At 39.2% G+C, this 20,467-nt stretch overlaps 1 protein-coding gene across 1 annotated transcript in view; it reads left to right on the plus strand.

The window, feature by feature from the left end:
- The window catches only part of LRP8 (LDL receptor related protein 8), a 295,799-nt gene extending 283,536 nt beyond the window's left edge, over positions 1 to 12,263 (plus strand). Inside the window, 6 exon segments of the mRNA XM_054980392.1 lie at positions 1,631 to 1,772; positions 5,643 to 5,795; positions 6,546 to 6,806; positions 10,728 to 10,796; positions 10,970 to 11,142; positions 12,225 to 12,263. Of these exon segments, the coding sequence (XP_054836367.1) occupies positions 1,631 to 1,772; positions 5,643 to 5,795; positions 6,546 to 6,806; positions 10,728 to 10,796; positions 10,970 to 11,142; positions 12,225 to 12,263 (837 nt within the window).
- Positions 12,264 to 20,467: the final 8,204 nt, after the last annotated feature.

The following is a 20,467-nucleotide window of genomic DNA, read 5'->3' on the forward strand; positions in this document are numbered from 1 at the left end:
ATGAAGGGCTACCAGAATTCAACATTCTCCGCAAATAGTTGGACAGTGTTAGAGTGGGAGGTTCAGTTTTCTAGGTATGAGCCATACTTGTGATTCAAGAAGTGGGATTGTGGAGCAGCTAGTTGACTATTCAAGATGTATGCAGATCGCAGGACCAAAGATTTTCTAATGAATAGGAAAGTTAAAAATGGGCCTAGTTAACAGATGTGTTTTAAATCCATGTTGGTAGAAAGTGCCAAAGAGCAAACAAATTGAAGTCTGTGGAAGGCTAGAATTATGTAAATTAATAGTGTGGGGTTTTTTTAGAGAGCTTGGTATATTTTGACTGCAAGATAGGCCATATCATTATACCATTTCACCTATATCTGACATGAAATCCAGCTCAGTGGTAAACAGTAGCTTTTAAAAGCTGCTTTGTCTTCTTATCTCCTAATATGTATTAAGTGTTTCTCACAGTTGAATAGCTAAGAGAGAATTGTGGTACTCGTATGCAAAGTCTTATACAATTTATCCTTAACTGCAGAGAGTTCACCACTCAGAAATTCAGTGGCTTGCTCTAAATGAAAACTAATTTAATACAGGTCACACCTTTGGAAGGGAAGGAAGATTTAGCATGGAATGGCATTTTCTCTGGAATGTTGGGGAGTGTTCCAGTTTCTAATAAATCCCTTCAGATCCTTTAAATGAACTATCATAGCCACACAAGTCAGAGAAATCCAGCTTAGAGCACAAGATGGCCTTTTGATAAGTAAGGTTGGGCACATACGCCTCACCTCTGGGTTGGTTCATCTCTAGAATTTCTTTTCATGAACAGACTGTTTCTATAAATGACATTTTCTTTGCTTTTCTTTGAAGAGTGCAGTATGTCAGGGAAAGGGAGATCTCTGAAATATAGTGGGGAGATATAGCAAAAGTAAAGAATAAATTAATAACAAACAGTTTTACCTCTTTACAAAAAAGTAGGGAACTTAAATTCCTCTTACCTTTCACTTCCTCATAATTCAGCTAAACATAACGTACTCAGGGGGCTTAATAAGCAGTCTGAAAACATCATGTTTGAATTTTTTGGGACAAGGTAGGCTTGCTATTTGTAATAGTATTATATCACTCCTGCTTTTAGTAAAGTACATGACCTACAGTTGTTGACTTGCAGTTTAAAGAACTGTGAGTAAGGGTGTGTAGTTGAGCTTGGAAAAGGAGCTTTCTCTGAGCCCATCTCCCCTCAGGATACTTTAAATTGCAAGAGCAAAGAAACTTGTTTCAGAGAATGAGGCCAATCCCACCCCCAACCCCACAGAATCTTCCTTAACTTTGGCAAAGTGGCTGTCCTCAGAGGCAGCTCCATAGATCAGATACTCCATGAGGTGAGGATGGTGGATTAGGACCCACTAACTGAAATCTCAGAATGAACCTACAGTGGATTGAGCACCATTGACTGCAGTGGGCTTCACAGTACCTTGGAAATTTATATTTAGGATAGGCTTAACAGAGCCTTAATGGTGTTCTAGTCTGCCTTTGTATGTAGGCAGGGCTCTGTATGAAGAGTTACAAAAAAAGAAGGTTGAAACATAGGAAGACACAATATTTAAAATAATCAAGCTGGTGCACAATGCAGTCTCTGTTTTTGCAGGACAGGGTATTCTGGACTGACCTGGAGAATGAGGCAATTTTCAGTGCCAACCGGCTGAACGGGCTGGACATCTCTATTTTAGCAGAGAATCTCAATAACCCGCATGATATTGTAGTGTTTCATGACCTGAAGCAGCCGAAAGGTAAGGAATGCTTTTTATGTAATAGTGGGCCAACATCAGTATACTGAATTATCAAAGAAAGATACACATCCACTATATCGCATCTTAACATCACAACTGAAGCAGAGTTACACTCTTCTAAGACTTCAGTTGAATTAAAAGGGTGTAACTGCTTAGGATAGTACTGGAAAACACACACTATAGATTGCAAAATGAATCTGACTTTGGAATTCTAGCACTAAATGAAACTCTCCTGAAGGGAAAATTTATCTTTTTCTTAATAATATTATAATATATTACTATTATTTCATATGGTGAAATAAAAAATTTTCTTTAGAGAAAAGTTACAGTTCTAGCTAAAGAGAAAAGAGGACTGATTGTAAAGAAATAGGTATGCTTGTCTAGAGTCTGTATCAATTGTGGGTAATCGATACCATTGTGAGAGTGAATCTAGAAGAATGTTTTACAGCCCAGCTGCTGTTGCTGCAAGTCTCTGGATCATAAACTTTTTTATTTAAGCAATAAATGGTAAACATAAAAAAACCCAACAATCTGAAAAACCACACTAACAGTACATATAAACATGAAATAACAAACAGGACAAGCAACTCATAGTAATAAAAAGAAAATACAATTTAGAAAGATAGGAAAAAGAGAAAAAAATAGTAAACTACAATTTGAGTTCCAATTTTCTCTGTGACAAATATATTTTTTTCTGCTGTTCATGATTCTTAATCCATAAATCCAGATATCATCAAATCATTGTTACCTATTTCATGTAAAAAGTCTGTAAACGGTTTTCCATTCAGCCAAAAATGTAGATAATGTCTTTTCTCTAATTAGTAAAGTAAGTTCTGCCATTGATGCAAACTCCAAAACTTTTGTCCAAAATTCCTCCATTGTTGGCAATATTGGAGTTTTCCATTTTTGTTCATACAGTATTCTTGCTGCTGTGATCATATATAAAAAGAAAGTTCCAAAACTTCTTTCCAACTGGCTGTCCATCATTCCCAACAAAAAAGTCCTGACAAGAAGACTTTCTTGTTGCTGCAAGTCTCCAGGGTTAGAGGCAAGGCAGAGTGTTCAAACTAATTAAGTTATATGACCCAGCTGCAGTTCCCAGAAGAAGATGGTACATGCTCATGGTATTGCTACATGGGTTTAGCATAACTGCAGAATGCCAACCTCACATGCAGTTGAGGGGGAACCAGTTATTTAGTGAGATCTCCCTAGGTGGTTAGGCAGTTGGGAATAAATTGGGAAAGTCACTTGCTTATATAACCCTCAGCTCGCCTCTTGTTGGAATCTCTTTGAGGACCTTGTTTTAGTTATGAGTGCCTTCTCACCTGTGGACTACTCACCTGTGGACTTCATCTTTGATTTGATGCCTTGGGCCTAAAAACTTTGATGCTAAGAATGCTGTGTTATGCCTACAAGTTACCGTCATGGCTTAGAATGGCAAACAAACTCTGCTTGGTCTGTATAGTGTTCGTTTCAGTTAAATTGTTATTATTTATCCTTTTACCCACTTTCTAAAATACAACTTTTTAATGCACATTTATAATAAACAAACTGTTTATTATAAATAAACCTCATGACTGTGTGATGGTTCTTAGATCTTTGGCTTCAGCCTAAACCAGTGCTCAGACCATTTTGGTCCTACTACCTTTGTAATTTTGCAGAGACTCAGCAGGGCAAGGAATCCTCCCTTGCAGGGCTGACTCTCAGTTAATGCCTGGGAAAGTTAAAAGTTTGTTTTCTCCAGCCTCTGACCTAAGGTTTGTTGGGGAAATAGTGGCAGTACTAGCAATGCTGTGTTCAGGGATGTTCTTCTAGGATTGGTACTTTAATCCCTGACTCTATTGACTTCCCCTAAACCAGTAGGCTTGTTTTCTTTACAGAGGGCAGAGATACTCAGAACCATAGGTAATAATGAAAGGGGGAAGAATCCTAAATAGTCCACTTCAGCAGTCCCAAGCACTAACACAGCTTTGAAATTATTTATCATAGGTATGTTATTGTGCTCTGTAAAAAGGGGAAGAGTTAGCTAATAAAGACATGAAGCTACTACAGGTAGATAGGTTTGTGGACTCTGCAGTTCAGAAAATATTATCTATCTAGTTATCTGCTTACATTTTTATCCTGCCCATTTTCCAAGGAATGCAGATTGGCTTTATGAGGTTCTCTTCTCCAGCAGATTAGTCTGAGGTTAATAAGGCTGAGAGAGATTTTGACCCACAGTCACCCAGTAAGTTTTGTAGCTGAGTGAGGATTTGAACTGGAGTTCCCCTAGTTCAACATCCTAGCATTACACTCATGTGATTGCTAATGGTCTTGTCTATCATTAGGATCAGAAAACAGCTTCTGTCCCCGCCCCTCAACATAAAAGAAGGATTAAAATAGAATCCTTTGAAACTGCTGGAAGCTGGGACAGACTGACCAGTACTGTACTACTGCATTGGTGCCCTCTGCTGTTGTATATATTTTTAAAGAGCTATACAGCTCTAACAAGGACTTTTCGTTCCTTGATCCTAAAGGTATTTTTATTGGAAGTGAGCCATATGAAATCATTTGGGTTCTCTCAGTCCAAGCACCAAAATAGTTCATCACATTGTCATGGATATGGCTAAAACTATAGAGGAACAATTGCTGGATGTGACCTAGAAAGTTATTCAAGACACCTATGCACACAGAAACTGGGCTAGCCCAGCCCCATAACTAGATAGGCCACAAAAGGAGTCTAGAGGCTTAGAATAAAATAAACTTGGAGAATGGCATAAAATAATAGAATTACCCAGTTGTATTGCCATGTATAGATTAGAAGAGCCATCTATCTCATAATAATATCTACAATGAACCAAGGCCTAGGTTCAGGGAGTATCTAAGAATGGCAGGAATGTCTAACTTCATAGAGACTAGTAACATTATTCGGGAACAATTACATTGGTGGAGGGCAAAAAGATAATTCAGATGTATGAGAAATTTATAATCACTAATTTTACATAGACATTATTAATACAAAAAGCAAGAATGGACTAGCTATTGTTACATGTTTCAAATATCGATAATCTTGTTTGGGGTATGAAATCATAAAGATAATAAGTTAGCCAAGAATTTGAGTCTATGAAGCAACTGTTGTTAAGAAAAGTTCCTGAAACCCTATAAATATGACAAGCTAAACTGATAGTGAGCTTATTCTTTGAAGAGGCTCTCTGCCTGTGACCTTCATATCTTTGGGTAAGATACTTTTTTGAACTGCTTTAATTGATCCACTTTAATGATCTATGTAGTTATAATGGATGGTATGATTTTTTGTTGATTTGAGTTGATATGAAGAATATTGAATAATTATTTTTTAATAATAAAAGACTTAAAATGGAAGCAGAGACTCCATAATTATATTACTTGTGTATAATACCTGGTAACGAACCTAAAACATTATCTGTGGTGTCCCTTTAGCCAGGAGTAAAATGGTTTGATATACAAAAGCTAACTAGATGCTCAAGGCTTCTTAAGTACATGCCTGTATCTAAATCAGGCCTGACCAGAGTCATCTAGAACAACATGTGGAGGGGTATAAGTGGTTTCCTACATAAAAGCAACATCTATATAGGAAAGTCATCATGTTTGAAACATCCTTACTTTCAAGTAAGCATGTTTAAGTTTTATGTTGAAAACCGCTTTCTATGGCATATATACTTTATGATAATCTACATATTGCCACCCCTTTACTAATAATATGTTTTCTTGAAATTGACTCCAGATTATGTCTTCTGAAAGAGGGAAAAGTCCCCAAATGCTATGAGATAGGAAATGTGCTGCTGAACATAACATGAATTATAATCAGGAGCATTAAACATTGCTATATTGTTATTATTTTCTTTTCTGTAGCTCCAGACTCTTGTGAGCTCAGTTCTCTTCCAAATGGAGGCTGTGAATACCTTTGTCTTCCAGCACCTCAGATCTCTCCACATTCCCCAAAGTATACATGTGCCTGTCCTGACAATATGTGGTTGGGTCCTGACATGAAAAAGTGCTACAAAGGTAAAGACAACTTTGAGGACTTTCCCATAGCTGTTCTTGCTTCCCATGGAAACACCATTACCGCTGTCATTTGGAATATTATGAATAAATATTCACTAGAGTTGTGGTTTCTAATGTTACACAGAAATGCCAACAGACAGTGCACAAGTTACTCACCCATTCTCTGTTCGCACCATTTAGAAACATGCAAAGAGGGAATTCACACATTTCTCTTTGCTACTTAATTCCTAAGCCTACTGACAATCAGCTTTCTTGATTAGTCTGAATTTTTGTGTTTTCTGAGGAGTGGGGGAGATACCACTTTTATATTCATTGTCTTTCTGCAGAACACTATAGAAATTTCACGTCCCCTCTAATGTTTCCTTCTAATCTAAAAGTTCTTCTTGCTCTTGTCTTTTTCATAAACTGCTCCAATTTCTTAATGATTTTGATAATCAAAACTACTATATTCTTAAAGAGATGTGTTAGCCAAGTTGCCTGAAGAAGGGAGCTATGACCCTCAAAAGCTTACACTGAAAATCTTGTTGGTCTCTAAGGTACCACTGGACTAAAACCCTGGTATTGGCCAGGGTTACTCACAGTATTCTATAACGTGGAATATTTTCATTCTTCTTTATTCATTCTTCATCTATACTTATTGTTGCCTCATATGGTTTTGATATTGTTTTCTCATATAGTTTCTGTGGTAAATGAAATTGTACTTGTCTTGAATACTTGTTGAGGTGATGGTTACACTGATTGTGTTTTCAGAGCTTCCAACTACCTCAGCTACTGTGCCAGTTTCTACTCCAACTCACTTCCCCACAGTTACCAATTTTACAACTGCTTTTATGAGTACCACCACTACCACCATTGCTACAATCAGCAACACCAGTAACGTGAGCACAGAAAGCCAAGAAACTACATCACGCATCTTCCTCGGCACTACTAGTTTTCATTCACCTACAGCCACAGCCAGCCTGACAAAGCCTAAGATGACAACACCAGGAAACAGCAATCTTTCCCAGCACTGTAAGTAAAGGAGGTTTAAGCAACTTTTATTTCTGCTTCTCAAAGGCTGGTAATGATGCTGTCTGTTTGACCTGGCAGTAGTCGTTTCTGTGCAGTTCTTTCTTTCAGCACTATTTGCATTAGTACAATAGTATTGTACTTTCCTCATCTACATGTTTTTGCCTTTTTGTTCTTGCAAAGGATGGCAATGCATGGATCCAAGAAACCATGCATTTCAACAGTACTTTGTTCACATATGAACAAAATTGGTTACCCTTGAATAGGCAGTTTTGACAGGTAGACCTTATTTGTTGCTTTGAATAGTAAATGCCATTTGGGTTCAGTAGCACCTTAAAGACCAACTAGATTTCCAGGGTATGAGCTTTCAAGAGTCAAACCTCCCCTCGAGGATCTAGTTGGTCTTTAAAATGCCTCTGGACCCAAATCTTGCTCCTACTACTGACCAACACAACTACCCACCTGAAACTATGTAAATGCTATTAAGTGACTAATGTGGTGCTGCAGCTGCTACACCAGCCAGTTCTGCAGGTGGGATTTGCAGGAGGGTCTGATAAAGTGCCTGCCTGCACTCAGACTAGCTTCTCTTGTTCATTCATCTTTTCAGATGAAACTCCTGCTGTTGCTTGCATCAGCTTCCTCTGCATTCCATCATGGTATTATCCTGTCTGCAGTGAGTGCTAGTTAGTGGTCCTGAATCATGTCTAAACAGTCTAGAGCAATTCTATTCTTCCACACCCCAGTACTGTAACCCCAGAAGCAGCCTTGGGTTGGGGGGGGCATGGATTTTTTGGGGGGAGGGTTACGTATGTAACTTCTCAGGCCACATGCTGTCTGAGATTGCAAAAGAGACTCCATGTTTGATATATTAAAGAGGAAACATTGAGATCAGGCTACAGGCAGAGTACTAAACTCATGAGGAAATAGCCAGGTTCCTCTGAGGGCCTGTCAGTAGTTCTATTTTGTGGCTTCCTGAGGCCTCATCAAAATTCAAGCAATGTTGTATGCTCCTTGAATATATCATCATTACAGGGATAAATTCTTCAAGTTTCAAAACAGGCTGCCAAACATTTCCTTCCTCGTTCAGAAACAACGTATAATTTTATTTACTTTTATTTATTTCATTTGTTCCCCACTGACAGACATCTTTCTCTTCAGTGGATACTCAAAGTGGCTTACATTGCTCTCCTATCATCCATTTGATTCTCAAAAATAAAAAAGCAAAGTAAGTTAGACTGTGAGTGTGTAAGTTGCCTATGGTTACCCAGCCAGCTTCCATGGCAGAGGGGAGATTCTAATCTAGATCTGCCAGATCCTACTCCATCATTCTTACACCACACCAGATCTCATTTTGACATCTGTCAGTTTGAACAGTACCATAGAGAGTAGCACTATTATTGTTTCCACTAGCACGGTTTATTTAGTAGTAGCATTTATTTATTTTGTAAATAAATAAACAGCAGCACTGTTTATTTGTTTATAAAAGTTATACCCGTTTTTCTGCTCTCATTGGGCACAAAGGCAGCTAACAAATTAAAAACATACATAATAAAACATACTTAATAAAAACATGACTTAAAATCATCAAAATGAAACAAAACATAATTAAAACAATTAAAACCAAAGCTAAAAACATATACAAAAACCTTAAAATAACAATTGAAACATAAGGCAGGAAGGAGGGATCTCGGAAGGAATGCCAAATGAAATGAGTCTTCCTCCACTGGTGAGAGATGGAAACAGAAGGGGACAGACAAGTCTCTCTGGGGAAAGAGTTCCAGCGTTTTTGTGCATGACCAAGAAGGCCGTCTCCCAGGTGGCCACCTGTCTAATCTCAAAAGGCAGGGGTGCTCAAAGCAGAGTCTTGAAAGATGACTGTAGCGGTTAGGTAGGTTCATAAGTGAGTAAGTGGTCCGTCATGTATATTGGTATCAAGACATACAGGGCTTTAAAGTTCAACACCAACACCTTTAATTGTGCCTGGAAACAGATTAGGAGGCAATGCAGATGGGCCAAGACTAGAGTGATATGGTCCCTATGAACCACTCCAGTCAACATCCTGGCTGCAACATTTTGCACCAATTGAAGTTTCTGAACACTTTTCAAGGGCAGCCCCAAATAGAGAGCATTGCAGTAATCTAATCTAGATGTAGCCAGAACATACACCATGGTGGCCAGATCTTTTCCGCCCAGGAAAAGCTGTAGTTATCTAACCAGTTGATGTTAATAAAAGACATTCCCGCCCTCAGCTGCCACATGTTTATCCAGCAGTAAGCCTGGGTCTAAGAGCCCTCCCTCCAAACTACAGGGGAGTGCAACCCCATTCATAACAGGAGATACTTTAAGACCTGGATCAGACTTTTCCATTCCCCAGTAGCTCTTCTGTTTTGTCAGGATTAAGCTTCAGTTTATTAGCCCACATCCACTCCAAAACTATCTTCAGGCCACCAGTACAGAGTTTCTATACCTCCTTGGGATCAGACAGAAGTGCAAGAAAGAGCTGAGTGTCATCTGCATATTGATGACGACCTAGTACAAATCTCTGGATGACCTCACCAGAAGTTTCATGTAGATATTGAAAAGGATAGGGGACAAGATGGAGCCTTGTGGAACCCCAAAGGCCAAGGGGCTGAGCAGCAGTCTTCCCAGCACCACCTTCTGAAATCTACCTAGGACCAGAACCACTGCAAATGAGTGCCTCCCAAGGCCAGGCCAGACAGCTAGTCCAGAAGGATACCATCAGGGCTTTTTTTCAGCTGGAATACAGTGGAACGGCATTCCGGCACCTTTTTAAAGAGATCCAGCATGCAGACCAAGGCATCAGGATCTTTAGCAGCAACAGTGCTGAGCCTCCATGTGAAACAGGAGCAGGCCTTCCTGCCAGTCAGCTGAAGCAGCACCTAGCAGGAGAGCCATGCCGCTTGAGCGAGCAACACGGAAGGGGGGCCCTTTAAACTTTGGCTGACTGGTGGGGCTTCCCCACCAGTCAGGTGAAGCAGCACCCAGCAGGGAGAGCTTTCTTCCATGCCGCTGGAGCAAGCGACATGGAAGGGGGCCGTTGCTTCAGCTGACTGGCTGAAGTTTACCCTGCATGATTTGCTTCAGCTGGAAGAAAGTCCCCACTGGCTAGCTGAAGCTGCGAGGGTTTAAAAGTTAAAGAGGCCCTTTCCAGGGGTGGCTGCACCTTGCATGATGATGTCACTTCCCAGAAGTGACATCATCACGCAGTCCCGATAGTGCGCACATGGTGCCAGCACTGAGTTCCGCAACCTCTTTTCACAAAAAAAAGCCCTAGATACCATAATTGGTGTTATCAAAAGCAGCTGAGTAGTTCAGGAAAATCGACAGAGTTGCACTTGTTATGTCTACCCCCCAGTGCAGGTTGTCCACCCGGGCAACCAAAGCATCTCAGATAATTTACAAGTTCATGATTCTTTTTTTTTTTAGTGAGTTTCCTGCTTGGTGTAGCCTTGAGCTCACTAGTGAAATTCATTCTCCTCATCTGCTCTGCCTGCACAGATTTCCCTCCAGACGTTAAGCCAAAACAATGAGATTGAGAATGATTCCTCGTTAGCAATATTCTCGTTAACCACCAAATATTAATAGATTTGCGTACCATCAGGATTCACTTTTTTTTCTTGTGTACAGTCGTAGTTTTGCAGACAGAGGTATTGGAAATTTATTACTTAGTTTGCGTATGACAATAGCGGTCCATGTTTCTCATCTCTGAGCTGCCATTTGCCTTTCTCAAGACATTCTGTGGGAATGCTTCAGGCGTGCTGCTGCATACATTGTCATGAGTGAAAAGAAACGTGCTTCTTGAGATGAATTTTTTTGTGAACAAAATAACTGAATTCTGAAAACATCAGGGTTTCTCCTAATGTATTGCTTTTATTGAATCTGAGTTCTTCTTCTTTGTTGCAGATGCTAATGATGGACAAGGTTTTGGATCAACAGTTATAGCTGCCATTATTGGAGTTGTTGTTCCTGTTGGTAAGCATGCTTCTACTTTATTTAGAAGGTGAAATTTCCAGGTCAGTTCTGAGAGCCTAACTTTGTCTAGAGGATCTGGAGACCTATCTGGACAGCCAATTTGAGAACCACAGCCATCCCCACTCATCCAAAGCAACTAGAAATGTTTATTTTCTTCTGTTTCTTTGCTCTAGTGGTGATTGGCTTGTTGTGCACGGGAGGGTACCTCATCTGGAGAAACTGGAAACGGAAAAACACAAAGAGTATGAACTTTGATAACCCTGTGTACAGGAAAACTACAGAAGAGGAAGATGAAGATGAAATCCATATTGGAAGAACAGCACAGATTGGACATGTGTACCCAGCAGTAAGCATCTGATTGATCTTTCTGCCTAATCTTCCAGAATTAGTTACAGAGTTCTAAAGTTATGGGGGGTTATCTAGTTCAACATAGTGCTCAGTGTAACTGAACTGCAACTGGACAGAAACACAGCTTGTTGCCATGCTTGCACGTTGTCTTCACTCCTGCCATCTCCCTCCTCCTTTCATGAATGGAGCTTGATTAAACACTTTCCAGTTTGATCCCACTCCAAATGCAGGTGCCTCAGCAAATTTAACTTTATTCCCCGCAACCCAGGGTTCTATACTTCAGTTATATCCCAATTAGGAATCCAGGCTTTGGGGACTAATCAAACTCCAGTTTTGCTGAGACACCTGCATTTGAGCATCATGGAAAACTGAAAATTGATCAGACTGGAAAGTTTTCAGTCACTCTGTGCCTGAGAAGAGACAGGAGGAATGTGGGGAGCATGCAGAATCAGCAAAGAAGCTGTGTTTCTGCCCAGTCTCAGCATAATTACAGCCTGTGTTGTCTGAATGCAGTCATGAATGGAGCTAAATATCAAAATGCAACATGGAGCTATGCCAGGTTAGCAGTTCCTCTTCACTGAAATATACAGTTGTGAAGGAAATAAGAACATGTCCAGTTGCAACCGATTCAGAGCAACCCCATCCATGGGCCGTTCCAGGTCAGAGACAAGCAGAGGTGTTTAGTCACTGCCTTCCTTCTCGTAGCAACCCTCAGTCTTCCTTGGTGGTCTCCCATCCAAGTACTAACCATGGCCAACTCTGCCTAGCTTCCGATCCTTGACAAGCTTGGGCTAAGTTGGGCTATTCCTCTCTATATAGTCTCACTGAATGGTCTGCTTTTGGGGCAATACTCAGCATTCGACAATGTGACTAAAAAACAGAACTCAGGACAGCCAGTGCAAATAGGTGCTAGCTTCATTGTTAATTTTCCTGTAAGCTGACCATTATTAGGCTAATGTTTAATCAACAGAGAATTGATTTCATGCCTAAAGGAAACTTATTTCCAAGAATCAGTTCATTTTCCTTGCAGCAGAATGGCACTTGGGTCACTGATGCTTTTCTCTCTCTCTTTCTCAATAGCGTGTAGCATTAAGTCTTGAAGATGATGGATTGCCATGAGGATTGTCTACTTACGCCAACCTCCCTCTACTGGTGTACTGACAGATATGCACTGAACACACTTGCTATGGATCATAGAATCCATCTTTCTTTCATCTTTCCCCCCCTCCCCTTTAATTTATGTTGCAGAGGGTAACCACAAAGTTGTAATAAACTGCAAACATCCAAAGGATGTGAAAGTTTTGTATGTATAATCTTTTATACACCTTTTAACTTCTTGCACTATCCATCTGTAATTGTGAGGAGGCTACTCTACTGCTGAGCTACTAAATGTATATAACCAGTTGGATCCAATGGTCAGTAGCTTGCATGTCATTTTTAAAAACTATATTTATAGAGGTTTTGTAAATATATCAAACATACTTTGTGGCTATCCATCAACATAAGAGAGAAAAAGAGGTCTATAAAGCTGTTTAGAATATTTATTAACAAATTCTGGATATAAGATTTGTTCTGTGTATATACTTAGAGGGTGAGAGTATTTATTTTTTGTATGTTTGCCTTGCTGTGCATAGATTATCTGTGTATATATCAATATATGAATATATTTTACAAAGACTAGCCCAGCTCTATAGGAAGTAGAGTAATTGAATTCTTAAAGGATGTTTTTTGGAAAATTTGCTTTCAAGTCTAAAGCCACTAATTAAAAATTACAGCTGTCACAGTAGGATAGTCAATGACTGTCTAAGACACAAAGTGCTCATATAACACACAAACCTAATTTTGTCCCAGAAGAATCCAGTAAATCCCATGTACATGCTAACCTTGTGTGCACTATTCCCCATTCAGTTCAATGGATCAGTTGTGTGCAAAGGGATGCATAGGCAGAGGTGCTTCCTGCATTGAAGTGAATGAGCCTGGAAGTCTGGATACAATCTGAATAAACAAAGAGCTCTGGATCAGACACACATACCTGCAGTCCCATACTATTACTTTGGAATGTTCAGGCATGATTTAGCAAGCTTATTCTGAAATCCTAAATATGCTTCCCAAAAAAAGCCCCATAGAATTCAGTGGGACTTTCTCCTGAGTACATGTTTTAAGATGAAACTTCTAGTCTTATTGGGATTTGGATATCTTAAAGTATTTGTGAATCAGTCTGTTCCTTTATAATTTAAAGAAATCACTGCATCAAACTGCAACTCAGTTTTCTCCTACAGCTTTTCAAGCGAATAACTAAAAACTGCTATCAGTAATATTCGCTTTGTTTGAAAAAAAATGTAATTGGCAACAGTCTTGTTCCATATATATAAAAAGAGAGAAATTTGTTCTCTATAGTCACATGAAATAAAGGTCACACAACTAATCCATAACAGACTTTTATTCTAGCGACAGCCACTGTTCCGCCAATATTCTTTGGCTAATTCCAATTAAGGGAGTGTTTAAGTTGAAGCCACCACCAGCCTTAGGATGGCCAATGAAGCCGTAAGTTTGGCCAGCTAAGCTTGTATTTTTTTGATGATTAGCATGGTTAATCTGGCAGTACCCCTCCCCAAAGACAACAGAATGAAAGTAGCAGTTGTATCCTGAGATAACCCCTGTGAACAAGTTGTCATAGAGTCTCTCTGCACAAGACATCTTACACAAGTAGGATCAAGTGAAAGATCTTATACTTGTTCTCCCATTGTGGATATACATGCCCGGCTAGGGAGACACTTGAATATAAGACCGAACAGAAAGTAAGTGACATGAGCATCCCCGTGTACGATGTCGTGTGTAGAGAGAATCATAGCTTCTGATTTCTGCAACTGACAGAGTTCCTGAATACTGGCACGAAGGGTCTGCACCAGCAATATTGATCATTGTATTCATTTCATTGAGATTAGCTTTTCCCCTTGTTATCGTGGAATTAATTTTTTGTATGTGTGTTCCTACACAGACATACACTTTCTTGTAAGAATGTGAGTTCACAATTTTTTAAAATCATGGTGAATTTATGAAATTGTAGTGGTGTGGAGAGGGGTTCAGTGGTGCACCACTGAACCCCTCTCCACACCAACAGTTTTGAGGCAGAAATTATTCGTTCATCTTTCTCCACACAAAAAATGAGAACCAGGGAAGTATCTAGGAATAGTTTTGGGCAAAACTATCTCACAACTTCTTTGTAATCAGAAGTGCTCTGATAACGGAAAAAGGAGGGCTGGATAATGGACAGAAAGAGGGACACTCTATTTGTCCAAAGGTGAATGTGCCCTTTTACGGGGTCCTGATTGGCGTATGAAGAGCCTGTGGAATGAAACACAATTAGGGAGAGGCAGCAACTGGACATAGTCTGAAGTGTGTGCAGCAGCTCCTTATGTAAGATAACATGGAAATGTGCTGATGTAGACATAGTATTCCTTATTTATGCATTACTACCACCCCTGCCAGTTTCCTAAGACTGAATCATGTGATCTTATGAGATAGGGAGTAACAGTTTTCTGTTTAATATGCTGCAGTTATCATATGGCATCTGTGAAGATGTAATCATATAGTCATTTCTTATTACATCAGTTTGTACTGTTTCTGAGGCACCCTGGTATTTCTTGGAGATTTATCAGGAGTTTCTCAGTGCGAAGATCATTAATGGCATACGAGCTTCGCTAAAACAGCTTGCCAATCACAAACCATCTTCCCCTGTAATGCCTTGGAGTCTTTGCTGTGTTCTAGGATGCACTTTCAGTTGATCAGGCAATAGTGAGAGCCAATGGACTTGGTACAGGCTGTGTATATCACTAAACATCTTTCCAGAATCCTCTGGAGCATATGCAGGGCTTCCAATGGAGACAAAGAAAAGCTCTTTGAAGGCTGAAAGTCTGGAAAGTAGTGTTACTGGATATGTGGGAGCAGATCCTGTGATATGCTCTTCTGTTACGCCCATCCTTCTCCCTGGGAATGATCCAGCTCAAGTCAAATACTTTGAAGTCGCATTGATCTTAGTGGAAGACTGAAGTAGATGCTTATGTCGCCTTTCCTTTTAAATCAGTGAGTAAATCTGGTAGCCCTCTGCAGCTGAATTTCATTAAAATAAGAAAACACTGGGGCATCCAATCTCAAATCTCCTGCACAATGCCATTTAGCCCTTAGTAGCTTAGTTTTCTGCTTAACTTTCTCTGGATTGTGTCCTGGGTAGATGGCTGCATTAGGCCACTAAGGGCTAAATAGCATGTTGCACAATGGATCTGCGATTCGCTGTCCCAGTGTTTTCTTTTTAAAAATTAAATTTAGTTGCAGAGGGCTAGTAGTTTGCTCACAGCACTGCCATTTCCCCCACTTGGGGTAAACAATAACTCGTGGAAGGGATTTTAATAAGGAAAATGACAAGGAGGAAAGACTTGACACCTCCCTCATCCTAGTCACAGTTCAGTCAAACTTAGGAGTACTGTCTGCAGTTTAGTAAAAGAAAACTTCAGAAAAATCAAGTTGTAGAATTCTGTATTACATATCCACTGAGTTTCTAGTTTATACAATTAATCCATAAGCACAAAAGTCAAAATAAATTTGGTGCTACACTTTGATTGATTGTGTTGAAGAAATCTGCATCTTACAGAAAATGCTTTTAACATTTTTTCAAGCTTGTCCTTGAACTTGAAGCATATTAATGGTTGTAAATAAAAGCTGTTTTTACACTGGAGTGAAAGTTTCTGTTGACAATTGAGAAAACAGCATTCTGTATAGAACTGATGGTTTTTTTATTTGAACAGAGTTTATTATGTGATCAGAGTTTTCCCACTTTTTGAGGCAGTAAGTGATTCCACAGACCTCAAGTGATAACAGTGGTTTGATGTGCCTGTGTGAATCAGCAGTTACAGATCAAGCCCAACAGATGCAGCTTTTCATTTTGTGCCAAGTGGAGGCAGTTCACACGCCTAGTTGCAAGACATCAAGTGATCCCTAAGGCTCTTGGGATTTTTATTTGCCAGCCTTTGTGGGAGAAAACTTCCAAGAAAGAAACTAAACTGTTGGATGGTTTGCATTCTTTCTTGCCATCAGAAACTATTCCAATTGAGTTATCTCCCACCTTTTAATTTATTTTAATATTTATACGTACTTCTGCCTTGTTTTCATAGTAGTCTTGGCCTGTTTTCATGGTATTCTCTGGCGATGTGCTGTTGGTTTTATAGCTGGTCAATTGACAAGCTGGCAAGGCAGAATATAAAAGTTCTAAATAAATAAAAATCAAAGAACCATAATTTGGGACAAGGACTCAAGAGCTGTTTTAGGCATGCATACAGGCTTACATCTAGAAGATTTCTTCTTGGTTTTTAGTAACAATAGCCCTCATTTTATGTCACAACCCTTTCCCCCTCCCTTCTCCCATCTTTCAAAATTTGATTTGTCGAGTAAGAGATGCAACAGCTAGGGAGAGTGGGGAAGCCTACTGTTGCTGCTTATAAATGAAAGTGGCCAAAGTCCCTGCAGTGCTGCTTTATAATAGCCAAGCAGTCAGTTCAATTGTGCATATATATCACTTGGTTTCTCAGCATTTGCTTTCAGCCAAATGTGTGTGTGAACTGTCTACACTGAAAAGCACTGTATCTGAGATGAAAATTCTGTTTGGAGTGAATAATCTGTGATGGTTTGTTTGTACTTGTGAGTCATCACTTGATACTACCAAGTGACAAATTTGTATACCTGAATTGGCCCTGTATCTCCTTTCTATGGTGTTAAAAGTATATAGTATAATTTGACTTGGGAAGAATTCTGCCCCATCTGTTTCTTATAATATGCACTGAAAATATGCATTGAAAAATAAAGATTTCCTATTTTGTTATGTTAGATTTTGAGAACAAAGACATATGAGCACATAAACATTTTCACTAGAGGATTAAAAAAAGAATGCAGTTCAAGTTGTTATGCTAAGTTTCTCAGCTCATTACTATAAGGTCATGCACTGTGTGTGTGAAGAAAAAATAACAAAATATTTGTATGTAATACCCCTGTATCTAACCTCGATTTGTAAATAGATTTGAAGGCTCTACAGTTTTGATACTTTTTTAAAGAAAAAAATAAAACTGTGTACAAATCCTGTGTATAAAGAAGCTGGGTTTGGGAGTTTTCACCCCAGAAACTATTGTAAATGACTATGATGTGAAGTTTTCTTGCTTTCCAACTGGACAGATTTGTAACTAAATCAAGTCAGTAACCAAATTCTGTTTGTTTTTTAAAAATACCAATCATTTCTAGTATGTAATTGGGAACATTAGGACGTTGTTTTAACAGCGTAACCTTTTCCAACCTCTGTCTTGTCATATTGTTCTGTTAGGATGCATTCTTGCTTGGTGCCTTTTGTGTTTCTGTTTTAAACCTGAACAAAAGGTCTTGGGATTGGGATGGGGGGGAGGGCTCTGCTCTTTATAACATTTGCTGTACTTACATCAGTAGTAATACTGAAAACCAAATGAATACATTTGTAAGACAGTGCACTGTTTCTATAGAGAAATTAAATTTTTTTTATTGGTAACTTGCAGTGTGTTTTTGTTTTTATGGCACTTATAGCCAAAATCTCTCAGTGCAGAAGAACTATTAAAGACTTCTAATTGAGCTGTATCAATAAATATACAAGTTATTAATCTTCACAGAATTATTAGCCTGCATCCAAACCTATATTTCCATTGGCCATTTGTAGTATATGTGTCCTGAAAAAAAAAAAAGCACCAGCTTGACTTAATTACTTGGATGTAATTCTTGTCATGTGTAAATTAAGCATACAGCTATTTACAAGCCAGTTCTAATTGAATCATGGACTTCCAACACAGGTTTCTTAATATCACAAAAGTAGCTATATTTCAACTAGGGTTGCCAGCTCTGGGTTGGCAAATACTTCAATATTAATTTTTAATGTTCCATGAGGTTTTATTTTCTCTTTAAAATCTTTTTTTAGTATACAGAAATAATAAAATGTATTGGTCCCAAAAACCGATTGGTTTCTTAAAGTATAATTTACTCGGCCATCTTAATTTGGTGAGAGATGACATTTATAGACCTGCGAAACAAACATTATTGAGAAAACTTGATGGACTAACAAGACACTTTCTCTTATACGGAAAGACAACTAAGGATTAACAGCATTCTTTAGAAAGGTTACTGTTCCAAATTGGTAATTGGTTAAAAACAAGAATCAGAGGATACGAATGGGACAATTTTCACTATTGAGACTAGCTACATTTGTAAATGGAGGGGTGCAGTGTAATTTTTAACTCCATACACCAAAAATCAAAGACTAACATCAAAGCACTTAACCTAGAAAAACCCGTTAGTAGTCAATAGCAATTGGAATGAATGGAAATATTAGAGAACAGTGCCTTGGATTTCACTAAAGCTACCCTAAAGTCTGTTTGAGTGCACGTCACACATCAATTATTCCGTGACAGTTAGGGTTGGTTTTTAGATTTGGTTTTCCAAAGGTTTGCATTTAATTCTCATCTATTGAAGGTTGCTGCTGAAAGCCTTTGCCTATCTTTCATGGCAATCTGTGTTATAAATAATAGCTGAACTCTGATTCTTGGCATTGGTCCAATATACTACACAGCATTAATATGCTACCCAGCTAAGACTGGCATGCTAATACTGCATGTTAAATCAGTAAAGAGACAACAGGTATTCAAGAATTATTATTCCTTTGCTGCTCATCCATGAATAAGGATTTTGGGTGTATTGCTTTGTAAGCATCAATGGACTTCTGCTTTGTAAAGTATGTGTGGAAAACAGATAGGCTGAACTTAAGTTTAGCTTTCTTCTCTGCCCCTGCAATGTAGTTGAATCTGCATGTGAAAGGTGCAGAATAGTTAACATTAAACAGGGACATGTATTGCACTGATCATTACACTGCTAGCATGGCATAATAGTAAAGAGTGACACACAAAGATCCAGGAGACCTGGTTTCAAATACCATCTCTACTAAAAAGCTCAGTGGGTGACTTTGGGTTAGTCTTTATCCGTCAGTCTAATGTACCCAACAAGGTTATTGAAAGGACAAAAGGAGGACAAGGACCATATATACAGCCCTAAACTTCTTGGAAGAAGAGTGGGATAGAAATCCCAATTGACAGCACAAACGCCCAATTGCTGTGGACCAACCTCTCAAGTTCATTACAAGTATTTCACCAATCGCACGCACACACACCCTTCAATGATGCCTTGCAGTTTGTACAGCCCTCAGGTGAGTTCCTATTTTAATAAGATTATCCCTATTGGAACCACACAACATTAATCAGAGTTGCCAGTGGGTGAAGACTTTTGTTTTGCCTGGTGTTTCTTCAGGGATCCCCCCCTCCTGTTTTATGTTTTAACTGCATGTGTATTTTTGCTTGGTTTTAACCATGTTGATGTGTTTTTGTTTGGTTTTAATGGTTTTTAAGATGTCTTTTTTATTATGTATGTTTTTAAGTTGTTAACCACCTTGGCAGCCCTGATTAAGGCTGAAAGGCAGAGTACAAATTAAATTTGAAAAAAAGATCTTATAGAAAGCCAGTAAAGAACAAAATGCTAAATTGATGGGGCGGGGGGGGGGGTGCAACAGACTGCATAAAATCTGTCTAATTTGGCAACCTTCGCTGAAGGCCGTTTAACTGTCTTTCCTCTTCTTTTTTGGCTACCATGTCGTTGCTTGCCCCTGCGTAGCAACCTGAAATTGCCTTGGTGGCCTCCCATCCAAGCACTAACCAGGGCTGATCCTGCTTGGCTTCCGAGATTTCGGGGCAGCCTGAGCCATCCGGGTCAGGAGGCTGTCATAAGCAGGAGCTAAAAGCGACATGAGGGCAGCAGCCAAGGCCCAACACTGCACTTTCTCGTCTCCTTGCCCACTCCCCGCCCCCTTATTTGCATTTCCTTTAAACCTCGTTCAGCTCTCCATCATGCCCCCTTTTTAAACATTTTCTATTCCACAGAGATAAATATAACAGCGATTTTTTTTAAAAAAAACTAGAACTTTCGGTAAAAACTGAAAGCCGTCATCGTTCAAGAGTTTTTAAGGATAGGCGTCACTCTAGGCCTAGGCATCTCCAAGGATCCTATATATCCATGGGGAATATCCTATATCGAATCTTAATTTCGGATATTCATTAATTTTTACAATTCATTTGTAAACTGGAACTCCCAGTAAGGACTGCAATCCGTTGCCGCTCTAGGCACTTGCTATCTTAGCGTCATAACCCACGGGCGTGCAATAGAGCGATGATTCGGTGTTCGACCTGCGCTCGCGCGACTCTTCGGTGACGTAAATT

This window comes from Eublepharis macularius, chromosome 5 (genome assembly GCF_028583425.1).
Source record: "Eublepharis macularius isolate TG4126 chromosome 5, MPM_Emac_v1.0, whole genome shotgun sequence".
Taxonomy (NCBI): Eukaryota; Metazoa; Chordata; class Lepidosauria; order Squamata; family Eublepharidae; genus Eublepharis; species Eublepharis macularius.